At 36.8% G+C, this 18012-nt stretch overlaps 2 protein-coding genes across 5 annotated transcripts in view; one reads left to right on the top strand and one right to left on the bottom strand.

The window, feature by feature from the left end:
* The window catches only part of Fhos (Formin homology 2 domain containing), a 244315-nt gene that overhangs the window by 21773 nt on the left and 204530 nt on the right, over positions 1-18012 (bottom strand). For 2 of the 4 annotated variants that reach the window (XM_069128772.1, XM_069128762.1), the window contains 7 exons: positions 13651-13811; positions 12430-12612; positions 10238-10357; positions 7330-7464; positions 6278-6420; positions 4645-4915; positions 4134-4257 (listed from right to left, as the gene is read on the bottom strand). In XM_069128772.1, coding sequence (XP_068984873.1) covers positions 4134-4257; positions 4645-4915; positions 6278-6420; positions 7330-7464; positions 10238-10357; positions 12430-12612; positions 13651-13811 — 1137 coding nt within the window. The remainder of the gene's footprint in view (positions 1-4133; positions 4258-4644; positions 4916-6277; positions 6421-7329; positions 7465-10237; positions 10358-12429; positions 12613-13650; positions 13812-18012) is intronic. The other 2 variants (XM_069128791.1, XM_069128782.1) reach the window with 1 other exon arrangement.
* LOC138189657 (protein mesh) lies at positions 1292-3754 on the top strand. Its single transcript, XM_069131738.1, has 5 exons — positions 1292-1709; positions 2303-2538; positions 2654-2841; positions 2917-3232; positions 3463-3754. Exons 1-5 carry the CDS (start codon positions 1292-1294, stop codon positions 3655-3657), a joined length of 1353 nt encoding a protein of 450 aa, XP_068987839.1. The 3' UTR covers positions 3658-3754.

Here is an 18012-nt window from a genome sequence, read left to right as displayed (position 1 = left end):
AGAACATCTTTCTCTTTGTTTTTCTGTGCTTGTTTGTTACATTTTGTCGCTATAGTATAACATATCAATAACAGTAATACGCGTATCAATCGTTTTATCAATTATTAAGTGCGGGCTTTCAATGTACTTTTCAAAGAACTTTTTCTTCAGACGATCTGCATGGTTTTTGTAATACTGAAAAATACTACATATCAATCGGAACAGATTATTTTATTACAAATAAAATGCTCTAATGTTTCATTTTAATGATCGAGCGTCCGTCTCCGCAATATTACACTCAAATCACTTAGGTGGCTCATAAAATGTTATCATAACTTGAAAATAAAAGCTATAGGAATATATTTCTGTATCCTCCAATTTAAGTATTTCACAGTTTTTTCTATTTCTGTAATACGTGCTATTAATCGAAAATATTTAGAATACTGTGCAACATAAAATATATAATATAGTTCTTTCACGAGCATTTGTGAAAATACTGGTATACAAGATACAATAGCAATAGAAAAGAAATAAACAAATATATTTTTAAGATTTTTGTAAAACCCTTATTACAATATAGAAGATGAGAATTAGAATGCAAAGAATAAAAAGATTAAGGAAAGAAAATGCAAGACTGTGTCGTTTAAGCATACTTATACAATTTGAAGCCTGATAATTTCTTGTATTCAGTGTTTTAATAAATATTCATGAAAATTAGGCTTTGTGCAATTTTAGATCAACGCAATAAATTACATGATATTTGAGAAATATATTCTATAATTCTGTTATCTCATTTTGTAGAGAATCCAATTAGCAAGTAATTTTCTCTTCTTTATTTTTACGTTATTTTTCACATAGTATCTCCAACGCGTGCTATTATGCCCATTTTTTTTTATTGTAAAACGCATTTACGTTATGAAACTAATACTAGCATGATTTTTTGCCACACTTTAAAAGTGAGTATCGCGAAACACATTTATTTCACAAATAACACATCGTTCCAAAATTACAATAAACACTGTGCATAATAACTTTGTGAATTTTAATTAAGACTATGGAATTAAATAACAGCACTACGCAAAACAAAACAAGAAAAAAGACATTCCAAGTCGGCAAATAATAAAGAAACTGCCGACTTCGTTCGTTTCAATCGTCGAGTTTCAACCTTACCTTATCCACTTGTAGCAAGAAGATAAACGCGCTTTATCACAATATTACTGATATCAGTTCCGTTATTACTAGTCGTTACCTGAGTTCAGGTTCAGTCTCTTTTAGTAAATTAAACAAATCGGTGCAATCTACTTCTACTAAAATGCAAAACGAGTTTTGTATCGGTGTTTCTGCTTTTCCAAAGTCGATCGTTTTCTGCTGTCTCTTCCTCTTACTGAGCAGTCAGATATCAGCGCAAAGTGAGAATGAATCGTTCGAGAATGCGTTCCGTCTGGATGAGACCCAATCTATGAATAATAAGAAATCGAACGCCGAAAGTAATAAGTATACCGGACAGGTATCTCCGATAAGAAAGCAAAGTTTATCCGGACAAGTGGATGTGAACGAAGATGAAGGTAATCACGATGACAAGGACGAAACGAAAAAAGGGGTAGAAGAAGTTTCGTTCAATGCCGTTAACAATTCTGACCAAAAAAATAAACCTGAGAATGAAATCACACTTTCCGATGGCTTCTCCGAAAAAATAGCTGGAAGAAGAATTGGAAAGTATGCGAGATACGGTAGGTGTCTCGATACCAATGGGCGTGACCACTATTTGTTTTTTTTTATTTGTGTAAAAAATATGAAAAAATAAATCAAAACAGGATGTGTTTAAAATTTTAAGAGAATTTTACCGTGAAGAAAAGTTGCACGTAACCCAGGCACATTCTTCTCTTAGAGGTATAATACCTGATTGATAGATGTACTATATGTAATTTTGCTATTTAATTCAATTAACGAATCAAATATTATCTGTTTTATCAGATAAATCATTGGATCGTATCGTTGTCAGTTTCGTAAGACGCTTTCTCAATCTTCCTTCCACATATATTTCTGATATCTGAACTAAAATTATTCCCTTTTTTCTACTATTACAATTGGCTTAATCTAAATGATCGCGTTATGATCCACACAGATACACCTCGTTTTTGTTTCTACGACTTTTGTTTCTAAAGACATAATAGCGATATTAACAGAAAATTTACAAAAGCTAGTATCTTCATTTTCGTACAAAATTATTAATTAAATTATTAAACGATCGCAAATGTTCGAGATTATCGCACGTGACATCAAACATCGATACCAAAATATCAGAACTCGTGTATCCTTACAGATTTATCGGAAGCAGACAGATACGCGCCTCATCCGGATGGTTCAGTTCAAAATTATGTTTTAACGGAGACTAGACTGAAAGAAATTCGATCAAAATTCATGTATTGGTACGTCAACAGGGGTGGTAACGATGACGATGGCGATTATCAAAGGGAAATCCAAGCTTCGATGCCACAAGTACACAAGAATTTCAATTTTCAATTACCATTCTTCGGGCTCAGATTCAATTACACCAGAGTACGTTGCTCTTTGTCATCTGCTTATCAAAGCATCAGTAATTAATAGCTAACCTAACCTGCCAATATTAATAAATCCCCAAGTGTTCGTCTACAAAAAACATCACACGTTACAGGTATCAGTAAATGGTTACTTAGAATTTACCGATCCTCCGATGCATTATACTTATCCTCTGGTGTTTCCGGTCAGAGATTGGCCAAAGGAGAACGATCCTAGTTTTATAGGAATATATTTCAGTAAATGTCGCATAGGAAAAATTCGACCAACAGACATAGACCAGAGGAGACCTGGCGTATACTTTAGGTAGGTTAAAAATTACAAAAATTATTAAATAAAACACTGAATAACGTAGGAATCGATTACGAAAATGAATTTTAGAGTGGAGGAAGATTTGCAAAACAGAACAGATCAATTTGGCGTGGAAATGCGCGAACGTCTCAAATGGGATATTCGCGAAGGAATGATTGGAGCCGAAGCCTTCGAGCCTAAACACGCAGTCGTAGTAACATGGAAAAATGTGTCGTTCGTCGGTGGTATCGATAATTCCCTCTACAAAACGAATACGTTCCAAATGGTCTTGGCCACAGACGAAGTGAACACTTACGTGATATTTAATTATCTGAATATTCAATGGACCAGCCACACGGAAGCTGGTGGTGATACTGTGAATGGAGAAGGTGGAATCTCGGCATTTGTAAGTTCATTCGTATCAATTTTTATACACGTCTCGCTTTTTAGGAGTGCACTAAATACATATTGATACATTAGACGAATCTTCTGTTATTCTTTGGTATAAAAATTTCGTTATTTATTCAAGAACATAATTGCTTATTAGCTAAAGATAGATTTATTGTCGTAGCTCGAAAAATTTCTATTTTATAATTAATCGATTGAAATTAATTAACCATTGTAACCTACGTATAGGTGGGTTTCAACGCCGGAAATGGCACAGGAAGCTACGAATACGAGCCCTACTCACAAACGTGGATGATCCGCGATTTAACCAGAAGAGGATGTGTGAATGGTTTTCCAGGACGTCATATGTTTAAGATAGACGACGACATAATGCCTTCGGTATTCGGTTCGAGGCCACAAAGGTCCTGCAACTTAGGCTATTAAGTTAAACGAATTACTAAGTTGGTTACTAACTGGTAATGTAAGTAACATCTTGTATAACATTTATCTAAATAAACATTGCTCCTAAAATTAATAAATATCCACTGAGTTATGAAACGGAGTGTACGTAGGTATCTACCGTTTGGAAAAATTACCTTTTCGAAAATGGAACTTCTGTAACTAACTTCGCGAAACTAAACTTTCGCGTGGAGGGTTCGTTCGATAATTCATAAAATGCAAGTGACTTATGAGAAAAAAACTCCGATTATTCTTTCGACATTCAGCATGATCACAGATTACAAAAATCGAAAGAATTCCTAATAAGCAAATAAAATAGCATACATCTACCAAATAAAAGAAAAAGAAAGATATGGGTTAGGCGGTAAAAAAAAAAAAAAAAGAAAAGAAAGAACAAGCGAGCTCGAAGAAGAAGAAAGAGGAGGAGAAGAAAGGCAAGCAACAGTAGAAAGGAAACTCACCGTCTTTCCTCTGTCTCCTCCATGGTAGGGTACCGTGAATACTCTCGACGTCGGAGATATCGCTTCCGAGCAGTTGCCTGAGCTCCGCGTCCGCGCGATCCTCTTTCGTCCTGAATTTACCAACCTGTAACGATCAGAGTGGATGTCGAATTTACGTGAACAGGCTGAATGGTTGAAAAACGAGGTATGGAAAGAAGGGGAGGGGCGTCAGTTGGGTAAGAGATCCGCGTACGTTCGACGATATCGCGACAGAAATGAAAACGGAGACAAGCGGGATATTAATGCAACGGTAGGCAAGAAAAGAAATTGATTCTCCCCGCGGCAAAAAAGCAATTTATTCCCCTCGCCGGAGCGCACCATAATGCCGTTCACGCTCCGATAACTGTATTTGATGAGAGAGGAAAGTGGGGCCGGCCCTTCTGAAAGATTTTCAGCGGCCACCGTCGCCGCCTCTGCCGCCGGTCCAAGAAAAATACGAGCACCGGGAGCCGAGGCACCGCTTGTAACTCACCTCTGTGATCATCTTTCCCCTGGTCTTATTTCTTTCACGGTGATTGGCTTTTTTCTCCAGTTGCTGTATCACCCGCTCCCGGGTGGTTCTGTACTCGAGCGCGAACTCGGACACGATCCGGCAAAACTCATTCGGCTTCGTGTCTTGCACCCTGTGCAGCGGGATTCCCAGCCATAAGATGAATTTGTGGAATCGATTTATGATCCGCCTGTGCACGATGCCCAGCACGATTATCCTCTCCGCACAGTCCGCCAGGAAGTCTGACATTCTGCTTCGACAAACAGCATTCAGAAATCGGAGATTAATGCCATGTGTAACTTGCTGCATCGTATACAATGAAATAAGTTTTTTTATATTGATTCATGAGACTACTGTTATTGCTATGTTTGCCATATCGATAGTTTCTATGCTTCGATGAAATAGGTGCAGGATAGAAGAATTCTAATCAATATCTTGTATCGTGAAGATGCATTTGAAACGAAAAATGAATTTTAACTACATGTACATGTATCTATTATTTCCTCGATAGCAGTAGAAGCATTCGAATAGCAGAACTCATGTTTCTAAATCATGTTGATCCAAATCTACGAAAACGCGACGTCGATAATTTTGATACGCTGGATTCGTGGATTTTCCCGTCCCATCGTTCCGACGAATTATCGTGTTCTGACAGCACTGAATATCAAGGTTCGCAAAAAGGCAATCACCAACGGTCATTTTTTACATGAAACATTTCCATTACTCCAGTACGTTCGAGAAGACTGGAGATCAGCGTAGACGATCGCTTAAACGAGTTTCAGGCAAAAACGAATTAACCCGGCCCGACATTTAGGCCGTCCCGTTACACTTAATTAACGCAGCGGCCACGCCAACCAACATTAACCAGACGCTTCACCTTTGAACAAAATATCACTGCGATACACAGTAGCTGAGGAAAGTACTTACTACAGAATTTTGTTATCAATATAAACTTAACGATACGGTGGATTGATTTGTGTTAAAAAGCTGTAGCAATTAATTGAATTAGCAATCGGTTGATCTTATCTTCCAGTAGATATTACGTTTTTTAAAATAAATTTTTCAAATAAATTCTTATCATATCGTATAACGTTATATCGATCTGTACGAACTTTATTCCATTTCTATCAATATCTTGCCTCGCCAGCAACGCATAAGTTAATAACCTTAACTAAGGATAAAAGAAAATGATAAAAAGAGCGAGGAAGAGCTTACCGAATATAACCGACTTAGATAAGGACAAGCTCGATGGAGGGGGATGAACAGATAAAGGCTCCGAAAATCCACCACGAAGTAGAAACGGGATAAGATGAAATAAAATAAAAAAAGGGAAAAAAATAGAAGGAGGAGGAAGGTTAAAGGGGACCAGCAGGAAGCAGGAGTATGGAAGGAAGAAATACGCTTTAGGTAATTAATGGCGGTGCCATTTGGAACTGTGCCAGTTTTGCCACGAGAAAAAAAGTCTGCCGCGAATTTATCGAACATTGTACGAATCTTGGGAAACTTCAAAACTTCGTGGAACGAAGTTCCCTTCCAAAGGCCAGCGAGGAAATACGATCTCCCTAGATCGAATCGATCTCGTCTGACGACGTACAATTTCGACTTTGGTACTTACTTGACTTTCATCATCGTGGAACCATCATGCTTGGCGATGAGCTTCAGGTGGTCCCAGGATGCTTTGCACTCGCTCTCTAGTTTCCCGATGTTTGCCGCGAGCTCGTCGAAGTCGATTTTCGATGCTCTTGTCACAGCGCCGATCTGAACAAGATACATAGACTTTCCTTGGTTTCGATTTTCAAACGACACGTGTATGAATTATTCTGCATGAAATAAATATACGAACGACTCGGTGGAAAAGTGATACAAATACAATTTCTCTTAGGAAATGCGCTATATAGAAGAAAATGTTTTAGAGAAAACGCAGGAAGACTTTTATCTTCCTTTGGTAATCGAGAACTTGCGAATAATTATATCTGGATTCACTTGCACGATAATGTGACTAATGATATTAGAAAATTGACAAAATATGATTTCTATGTAAAAGACTTTTCTTTTGTAATTGTATAATTGCGCAACAAATAAGATAATTAAATAGCTTCGAATTTATGAAATTTGCTTCTACAATTAATTTTGTTTTATCGTTAAACTCGTTAGTGCTACATAAAGGCAAAGCGTTACGTTCATCGATGCTCGTAATTTGCAACTTGTAATTTATGGAACTTCATTAATTCTACTTCCATTGCGCAAGAGAGCCTGTAAAAATGTCTTTAATGCATTGAACCAGTCTGGTTAAACTTTTCAGCCATGTTATGTTCGTTTTAACAGAATAAAAAAAAATACCGAAGCTACACTTCCGAATACCAGTATACTCAAATTGCTTAAAATAACTTTACTTCGGTAACAACAACAAACATCAATTATAAATTATTTGCGACCGCAATTACACCGGAAATCCGAAATTCCTGGGGAGCGCTACAATTTCGCGAAACACCATTCGTAATAGTTTCCGGAGTCGAAGAAGAAGTTCGTCTGGGACACGAAGTTCCCGTTCGCGATTTCGCAAATGTAGCGCTGGTTATTCGGTTTCTAGCGAACGTGCATAGCAACGAAGCGACGAGACCAAAGTTTTATCCGGTTCCTTCGACGCGGAAGTAAGCTGCCTCTCACCTCCGAATAGAGATCCGTGGAATCCGGAAACTTCTCCATCACCATGTGGCAAAGGTGATGAAGCAGCGAGTGCTTGTGAACCGTATCCTTTACTTCAGGTACTTTGGCGAGGTATTCCAGCTGAAAGCCCTTCACCTAAAAAAGAACGAAGCGACGTTTCAGCGTTACACAACGTACGGAATATCGTTCTGGCTAACTTCTACGTTCCCGCTGGTACAGGCTTTCCACCCGACGCTTCTGGCCACTTTCGCGCGTAACGTGATTGCTGCGAAAACCCGGAATCGATGTTGACCACGCGCTTCTAACTCGACGAGGACGGCATATCCGATTCTGCCACGTCGATTCCTTCCTTTCAACTTGCCGTTACTTTTTCGTTTATGCTTTGTTTTAATTTTTGTTTTTTTTTTCGTTTTTGATTCGATGGAAACGACGAGTGGATACAATTGGATGAGATTCTGGTTTGTTTAGATTCTTTGGCCAGATTCTTTTTAGCCCTCTTCTCGTTAGATTTAATTTGGTGTCAAATTGCGATTGTCCGTGAAGCGATAAAAGGGTTTCAGGTGAAATTCTAGTTTTTTATATTTTTGCGTTGAACTTTTCTTTATTATTTCCTTCGATCAAATTTCACTGCCTCTTTGTAACTACAATTTTATTGTAACAATATCGTAAAACGATTGCGATTACAGAACGAAACGTAATCAATTAATTTTAATAATTAATGGAATTTCGTACGCTGCTGGAAACTCAAATAATATCTGTAGAATATTTATGTCGAATCCCCGGGGTTGTTATCGAATAACTCGCGGTTATCCGATAATTTACGCTAGACTGATTTATTTAAATCGTAGTAAAATAGAATGACGGATCGATTCGAGAGATCTCGTTGCGAAGGTAAAGTACGAGTGCACGTTACCTGACGACTGGATGCTTGTTAGCACGATAATTAATTTACGATTTTTCGCTTCGAGAATCAAAGTGTAACTAATCAATGCGAACGTTTGTGACTTGTTTATTACAAAATCAAATGAGAATTCCAGCTCTTTGCAATGCGAATTGCTGATTGACTGTGAAATTTTTAAAAGTTCCGATGTTATTCGTCTGTAACATATTATTAAGGCAGAATCAAACAAAATTTACGAGCACGTTATTTCGTTAATTATAAATGTATACCCTTTTCAATCGTATGGATAAGAGACTCTTTGGTGCAGTTATAATACTCCTGCATGAAACGTAGATAAACAAACGTGTGAAAAATTCCGGAAGTTTTGTAGTACGTGTAGAATAAAATATACGTATAATACGATAAAAGTTCATTGCTTCCTGTTATTAGGTGTAATGTTTCGTTCATATACATATTATATATACTGTTATTTCTCATCAGTTTAAAAAGTACTTTAAATTTGATTTATAATCTAGAAATTGAGGAATTCGAAGAAAACAAGATTATCAGCTATTTTTATTGTTGCATATTGGTTTTCAAAAATCAGTTTAATCGTGTCGCAATATTATACGTTTTTATATTTATATTTCGTCTATCAATCTTGTATTATTTACAAATAAAATTGAAAGATATAAATTCTATTACAAAGAACAAAACCACCACAAGTTCGTTTACATAAATGACAAGTTAGATAAGTAAAGTTCCACTGTATAATGTTCCAGCTCTGTGACTGAAAAATTAGCGAATAAATAAACTTTTATTATGGACATTAATCCGCGGCATAGCATTTGAAATGACCTACTTTCTATGAATTTGTATGCTAATATTATCGCGATTAAATTCATATTATTTGCATCACGACGATCCTAACTTCGAGCAACGAGTTTCATTTCACTCATAATTTCCCCCGTTAATTCACTGTAAAACGTGAGAGAAGGAGTCGAATTCACGTGAGAGACAAATATCTGAGCCACGCGACAATTTCGATGATCGAGCGTGTCGTGTAAAAACACGTTCGAGAGCGGCTGATAAGAAATGATTAGTGCACCATTCAAAGAACCACGGTTTTAATATATTCGAACGGAAGCAAACGATGACGAGTGAAAAGAAATCGTCCAAGATCGAAATGGAATCGCGAAGTATTCGTCACGAATATTCGTGCGAATGCTCCATTTTTACATTTCATATCGTATGCCTGGCTATCCGGAACATGAAAACGGCCTCGTGTGGCTAGAAGCGTCGTTTATCTACTTCAAATAATATTTTTTACCTCGTTTTTCCTTTTTTTTTTTTTTTTTTTTTTTAGATATCGCAACGATATGTTTGTAGCATTCAATTTTGAAATTTATTACTTTTTATATTTGGGTGCTTCGAAGGTAGATCGATGCATTTTCATAAAATTGTGCGTACAAATTGTTTCATGTGTTTGATATCTGTGATTATAATCGCTTGAAGCAAATAATATTTAAGGATGATTTGACTGGATATTTATATTAATTACTTGAAATAATAATTATCAAACTGCATAAGAATCGAGTCCCTGGAATAACAGTGTTACTATTGATGACAATAAGAAATTCTAAAGGAATTAAATGTCCACAACAGAGGTACATGAACATAACCAAGAATGCTAACTTTCATATTTCGGGTAATAGTAAATAAATAATAAAATCGGAAAAACTTATGTAAACTTGTAATATCAGCACGAAGTTACAAAGTACATCGACCATCATCCGTAAACACTGGTGTGAAAGAACAACATCTAGACAACTGACCAATGGTGCTCATATTGAGGAACATGGCATCTGTTCAAGGAAAGTGCTTAAACCGATACTCGTCCCTTTTTCCAAATCATCGAACAACGATCACACGAAAATCATCGACGCTGATGGATATCGATTCGGCGCGAACGACTGATTCCGACTGACGGATTAAGCGGATATCATTTGGCTGGCATTCAATACCTACCTCATTTCCGTTGAGGAATATCCCGATCGAAAGGAGCGTGCTCAGAATCCCGCGGAACGTTTTATTCACTCGCAGGGTCTCCATTCCCTGCTTCAGATCCATCAAAGGGTCCGCAATTTCCTGAAGTCACAAAGGTGGTTCGCGATTATTTCTTTCGAGCCGCGAGTTCTCTGGCACGCTGGCTGGTTCGTTGTGCTCGTCTGCGGTTCCATTTTTGTGCATTCGTCAAATCGTAAGCTTCTTGCATATTTTTTGGTCCCTTTTTTCTTTTCACGAATGTGACATACGAGTGTTTGCGTTTTCTTTTTTTCTTTTTTTTTTTTATTTTTTGGAAGAGTATTAATAGAAGTAAGGTGAGCGTAATACGTGTTAAATATGTAAAGATATGTGTTGTATTTGGGATGCAAGGTTGTGAGAAAATACAAAAAATAGAGTAAGTCCGTGTTATGAAGGGAAGAAATTGGTTACCCGTAAGAATTCACATGGAGTTGGAAATCATTATGAGGAAGATTCAAAAGTATCATTGAATTATGAAATTAAAAACTCAAAGGATTTATAATATTAATATAGAAATATGACATCGATCTTGATCCTCTACCGATGGTTACAGATATACGTAGTTATAGGTATGATTTGACAATCATGTGAATTTTGAAAGAACTACAAGATTCCATCAGATATATTTCTTCCTATGAAATATTTTTCTCGATAATTTGATAATTTTATAATATAACCTTTATTAATAACACGTAATACAGACAAACACGATTGTGGTTGTCTGTTTCAGCGGAAATTAGATTTCTAAAAATCGAGTCAAATTTAAAAATACCTGCGTAAAAAAAAGTCGCGCAAGAGATAAAAGAAAATTGAACAAATTTTACGAACGAAAGCAACGAACAATTTCTCATACATTTCATTAGACAACAGTACAAAAAACTTGATAAAAAATGGAGTAGGTATTTGCGTCGTCAAAAATAAATTCAACGAAACAAAGAGCGAAAATAGCGAGAAAAAGAACGAAGAAAAAAGAAAATACGATTAAAATATGAAAAATGAAAATATGAAATAATACGTGACGAACTAACAGAGAAAAAGAATTCTTGCTCTGTCACGGTCAAGGCGTTTCGCAGGCTGGTGTCAGTCTGCTGCTTTTCAAGGAAGCGGCGCACACGTTCGATGCGGCACACGATCGTGTATCGGAATTCGCCGTGTTCCCAGCGAAGAAATCACGTGATTATGCGAGGAACGTTCCCCGCGACTTCCTTCCCCGCATACCTGGCGTTTTTCCTCGTCGCGGTCTCGCGACTATCTCCGCGGAATTCGAGACGAGATTCGTGAGAAATAACGGGCCAATTCGAACGCCATTACGCGCATTCGTATTCGACGATGCTTAATAGAATCTGCATTCGAAATGTCATGCAGTTTCTCACGGTGAAACGTATTTATGGTACGTCTGACGACTAGATTCGACAAGCCGCAGACCAATAATCAACCGATCCGTATTTCGAGTAGCCTGTCTCCTTGTTAATCATTGCTTATGCATCTCTTATTATTCCTGTCATTAAAATCGAGTGTTTTCAATAAGCTAACGAGCTCGTTGGATCTTTTATAGACGTTAGTAGGTTCCGTCGTTCTAAGTGCATGATCGTTTTAAAATAGATGAACTCGTTAAATGAATTATCATATAAGATTGAAGATCTTTCTCGCGGGCTTTTAAAGAAGACGAAATGATATCGGAGGCGTTGAAGAAATTAAGGTACTACTTATGGTTTATTTTTGTATATGGAAAAGGAATTATACGTACTTAAAGTTCAACATTTTTAAATTCCACCTCAATTTTCGACAGCCTATTTTTTCTTCAAAATTGACGTTCGATGGCCTATATGAATGAATACCATTCAATCATCTTCAAAGACTTCAACCGGTATATGTTAATAAAATTTATACGTTTAAATTTCAATATTTTTCATTTCTAGACATTATTGTATATCCTTAATTTCGAATATTTCTAATAGTCTGTCATTTTTTCTAAATATTTGTTCAATATGGTATTATTTATAGGATTAATTTAAATCCAAAATGTCCAATTTATGTGAAAATTCCTGATCATTGAAGGAATTACGATTTGCAGCTGAGCGAGCCAACGAACCACTTGGTCATCGATAAGCAGTCGTTAAACTCGAAAGACTCACCTTCTCCGAATTCTCAAAGTCCAACTTGAACGCCCAAAGTTTCAGCCTGGCAGGCAACTCCGAGATAGAGGCCAAAGTTAGAAGAAACTGCTCGGCCGATCCCAAAGGTAGGTCAGGATTGGCGGCCTGCGCCTCTTGTATCCTGGACCTCTCCTCCTCGGTTGGCAGCATCGTTAAGAGTTTCTGTCACGAATGGATCCGAGGACAAAGGATAGGAAACGAACGAAGAAGAGAAATGAACAGGAAATTAGAGAAATTAGAAAAACCATCGAAAAAAGAACGTACGTGTGTTTCAACTGAACCACAGGGTCGACAGTGAACTAAGAATTTTGACTTTTACAGTCATAATTTTAAGGGAGATTTTTAACGAAATCGGGATTCTGAAGTACATTTCATTTCGAGGAAAAAATTAAGAAATCAATGGAGAAATGTTAAAATACTTTCGATTTGGACACAATACCATATAATATTTTTAAATAAATTGTTCTTCGTATAAGTAATAATATTCTTATAGAGAAAATAGCTTATATTATTTTGTTCGTGTAACTTATTTGAACGTAACTCAACAAGAAGGAAACATTCTTACGAAGAAAATAAATTATTTATAAATAAGACTGTGCAGATAATTTACTAAAAATTACTATATTAAATTCTAACATATACACATCTATAAATTAATAAATATCTATTAATGTTTATTAAAGACTAGATTCGTGAAATGATAGCGAATCGAATGTAATGATCATGCCTGTTTGAATCGATTCAGATCGAATTATATCGAGTTAATTGTACTAGATATCGTATAGAATGCTTCAGAGGTCGTTTCCAAGCGTATTTTATTTACTATCTTCTCATAATTGCAAACATTCTGAAACCAATCTCTGACAATAATCTCTAATATTTCGATCCGTGCTTGATAGAACAGAATACTATTAAGCCTAGGATAAAATTCCTTTTACTTATTTTTATTCAAAATTATGAAATATTAATTCGTGTAACTTGAAAAATCTTGTGATAAAAAGAAATCTGCTAATAATCAATTTGGCTCAATGTCACACTAACAGGGATCGGTATTTTGTATGTTCTTCATTGTTTATCATATTATTCGAACGTAATATCCAAAAGAACGAGATACTGAAACTATTCTAAATACCGCAAACGTTCATTAAATAAAAGGAATGAGAAGAAACAAAAAAAAAAAAATAAATCATGCGACCTTACCTCGATACCCTCTCTGTTCATAATTGTTGCGTCCATTTTCAAGATCGCGGTTTTAATAGATCTTGGTGGAGGCAATTTAGTCATCCCGATATTGATGGCGTTTGATCGTTTATGGTCCAACACGATGATCTCCTTGTTTTTGTTCATCTCTTGCTGTTTCTATTCGACGACAAAAATGAACAAATTAGTCACTGGTAAAGAATAATGCTCGCATTGCTACAACTTAAATGACGTTCGATGGTCATGTCTGAACACTCAAAAATCATAAAATTGAATTAAACACCGTGCACATAATGGTTTTGGAACGAATAAAGGAGAGACACGATTTCCAGCTGAAATTTTATATATTAACAAACCAGTGCAGGTCAAATATTTGCTCGCTAAGGAAAGGGAAAGAGAAGCGCGCAGATGGATGAAAATGCGCTGAAAACGTATTTGCTGTTGATGCTGATCAATCGGTAAAATATAAAAATATCGTACACCGTCAGCGGAAACGGAATTAGTAGAACGAGTTCAAAGCAAACACCACCGGTTACTGTTACGTTACCGCTGTAAATTACGCGGAAGGATAAACAGAGGTGAAATACAGGGCGAAGAGATATCGAAAAAGAGCGTTATAATTAGCAGAGACGAGGCGATCCAATAGCTACCGCGCCGAGATTAATCACTTGAAATACCCCTTGAAGGAAAGCCAATTAGCAATTAACAATCTGCACAGAATTGAAGTACCAGCATACACACAACGGATAATTTCATTTCATTCGATCGGAGTAATGTGTAAATGAATTTACATTACCGCGTTCATTAGTACCAAGCGTAAATTAAAAAGGAAATAAAAAAGTGGAGAAAACGAAGAAAATGGTAGGAGACGCGGAGAAAAATGAAAAAGCGCGTAGAAACGAAGTTTGGAGTTAGCAAAAACCGGCGTTAAGTGAAGTTAAGAAATTAGGACTCACCTCCTGTAAAATTCCAGCATGCCATTTCGTTCATTTTTCGTGCGAGCACCAAGAATATTGCAAATAATACAAGAAAAGATTAGTCGTATTGCATTAAACCACCATCACCACCACCCAACCACTATTCACCGTATTATTATTATTATTATTATTATTATTATTATTATTATTACGCGCGATCGTTATCACGAGATTTCGTTACTGTTGCGAACGGTATTAATTTACGACGTGTTATTGTTAAAGTTACTTCTCATTAGACTAATGGAGCCTGTAATATTATATTGTACCAAGATCGTAATCATTCGTGTGCATGATCGTCTCGTGAAATCGCTCGTGGCAAGCGCGCGTTTAACATGATGTAACATGAAGATAGAACGCAGCGTGAACGCAGTTATTATTTTTTATGAGCATTTTCTCTCTCTTTTTACAGCAAATCATTGGGATATATGACCTCGGTGCTTACAATTTAACCGTGGAAATTAAAAAATGGAACTCTCTTTATCGATATTTAAAGCGAATATCAATTTCCCAGGTAATTGATCTCTGTCAACTAGAATAATCTTTATAGTGTCTTCTAACTTCGTAGATTTTATAAGGAATATTGATAAGAATTTCAGTTAGTAATGCATTCTTACCACGAGTTCGTAAGTAACGTAATTTCGTTTCATACTTGTTCCATTGTTCCATTCGTGGTGAAAGAATTTTATCTTTATGAATAACTGCCTGAAATAATTCATATAGACGTTCATAATTCATAAAAGTGCAACTTGTGTTTCTGCAAATTCCAGCCTTCATCAACAACGGAAAACCATTTACCAGAAACTTCAATTATCAAAGAAATAACCGCTTCAGAATAAATGGTTATTTCCAAGAAAATTACCATTACTTAACATGTTGAACACCATGAAAAGGTCAAGAGCGATTGGCATTACGCGAACTTGTCAGTAACTTCATGAGGTTTACGGGTAATAACCAATGCCAGACATGTAAAATTCGCTTGGCAGCCAACGTGTTCACTAACACTTTCTTACCGGCGAAAACGTTTATGTCCATCGAGCTTCATTAAATTATTTCCTTAAAATTAAAACAGAGAAGAAACAGTTAATCCACTAAAGCATATCCAAAATCTTCCCGCCTAATCTATCCAACGTCTATTTTCTTAAACTTCCAACATCCTATAATTTTTCCCGATTCACATCTCTTTTTTCAAAGCTGTCCTTCATTCTGTCTCGTTCGTCTTTACGGAAGTCTCAACGGACGCTTTATCCGGCACTAATTATTGCCGGATTCCGCGAGGTAGATGTAAAGGTTCAAAAGAGTCGGGCTGGCAAAAAGGAAAAGGCTCGGAGAAAGCACGACGAAAGAAAAGGATAGAAGGAAACGGAGGCGTCTGAAGAAGCGGCGGATCACATTATGTCGGCGCGGTGCGTGTCCATTGGCTCGCGACGCGATTCAAAACGTGGAACGCGGCCGGGCAAAGCTGATAAACCCGGCATGTAATTACGTCAGCAATTAGCGACGGCCGTGTCGTTCACGTGGAATCTTTCAGTGATCGTCGAGAAGAATTTCCACGAGGAAAAATTTCATTAATAATATAAAATGTAAAATATACCGCAAGATCGTCTCTTCCTAACGATTCGTCAAACGATCGATTTTAATAAAGAAGAAAAAGGAACAAAGATCGAGAACTGTCGTCGTATCAGAATACAACTTGCAGCAACAAGCTCTGTCTATCAAATCGGCAAATCGAACGAAAAACACACGTGAAAACGGCGAATGAAAGGCGAGGAAGGGCGAGAAGGAAATACAAACGTGCAACGGGATTTTTATTTTCTTAAAGTTTCGAAAAACCTTCTCTTTTTATCTGCCTTTTGCTTGGTAAAACACGAAAGCTCCCGTAGGGATCGACAGATACGAGGATTCCGCGACACCGCGACAGACAGCCAGTCTCGGTTCTGTTCTGTTGCTCCGTACGCGATCGAAAATAAAGCCGTTTAGGGTAAAGCGGTTTAAAGGACCGGCGGAGAGTAACTCTGTTGCAAACGGTGCCGGATTAAACGCGTAATCCGTGTCAAAGGCATCAGGAAAAGCCGAAGCGGGACCCCTGTCGCGTTATCTGTCCACTAGATAGTTAAATGCTGGTAGAGAGTGTAACTATCTTCGGTAGGATCGACATGGTGCTAAAGATGCAAAGATGTGCCTAATACATTATGTTATGATGAATGAAATGAAAATAGAATGCAATATTATAGACATTGTCCTAGTTTTCTCCGATTAAATTCTGTTGCTATATTCTACGAGCATAAATAAGAGACAGATATTTATATCGTGAGATGTCACGTATGGATATACAAAATATATGAAGAAAAAAGCTAAACGATATACTTTTACTGAATGGAACGTGGAGACACGCGTAAATATTTTTGTGCAAAAGGTGGATTGTTATATTCTGTTGCAACAGTTTCGTTTGTGCTAAATTGTAACGTTTAACAAGTGCAGTGGAATGCTTGCTTTCTTCTTATAGCAAAACTTATGAGTTTATTGTCAACGAATAAAGAGAGAAACTTCAAAGAACTGGCGTTATTAAATGCTACTATAGAAATGTGATTCATTTTCGTAAATGAAATTTTTGTTTACCTTCTTTTAAAAATGACACGTGTATCCAAGTATTTAAAATCTCTATCTTAGAACATACAAGCATATTATAACAAACAACGGGTTTAAAGCATAACAAGAAGATGATTTTCCTCGATCACACGTCTCTTTTACTGAAGTAACAACGAAAGATAGTTGAAATAGTTAAACATGTTAATTATATGTATTGTATAAATTGAATACTATAAAGATACTCGATTCATCCACTAACGACGAGATTTTCTAATTACATTTAAGTAGCACCGTTGAATCAAATACATCGTACGTTTCTCCACGCAATAACTAACTATTCTTGATCCTTTAAAATTCTCTTTAAAGCACGTGGTCCGTGAACGCGTTCAAACGTCTAAACGCCACGGTTTGAACGGTGCCCTGTGATTTTAACGCCTAAAGGAAGGCGAAAAAAGAGAAGCCGAACGGAGTTCACCAAGCCTTTAATTCCTTCCGTTATCGCCGAGACACGTACGAAAGAGGTCGAGAAAAAACGAGGAAGAACTGTGTATTTAATGCAATTCGCAGCGTTCTATTCCGACCGAAACGTTCCTCCACTGTATTTAACGGTTGGCTCCGTGGTTAGTAGGTGCTCTTTATTCAAAAATATCTCGAAAGAAACTGTTTGAAAAAAAGGAAGAAAATAAAAGAAGAATTCTCGACTAGAGGTTAACGAGACAATAATTACTGGCGTATGGGGAACGGAGAGAAAGTTTCTCGGGATTGGATAATGGCTGGATGAAAATTTCGGCAAATGTTT

This window comes from Bombus flavifrons, chromosome 2 (genome assembly GCF_040668555.2).
Source record: "Bombus flavifrons isolate JBK064 chromosome 2, iyBomFlav1_principal, whole genome shotgun sequence".
Taxonomy (NCBI): domain Eukaryota; kingdom Metazoa; phylum Arthropoda; class Insecta; order Hymenoptera; family Apidae; genus Bombus; species Bombus flavifrons.
The sequence above is the reverse complement of the archived record's forward strand: the minus strand, read 5'-3'. Positions and strand labels throughout refer to the sequence as shown.

Excerpts from the sequence above, each read along its gene's own strand:
- LOC138189657 (XM_069131738.1), top strand. The coding sequence starts at position 1,292 with ATGCAAAACGAGTTTTGTATCGGTGTTTCTGCTTTTCCAAAGTCGATC. Across the intron at positions 1,710-2,302 it reads TGGAAAGTATGCGAGATACG|ATTTATCGGAAGCAGACAGA; the intron begins GTAGGTGTCTCG and ends GTATCCTTACAG. Across the intron at positions 2,539-2,653 it reads TCAGATTCAATTACACCAGA|GTATCAGTAAATGGTTACTT; the intron begins GTACGTTGCTCT and ends CACACGTTACAG.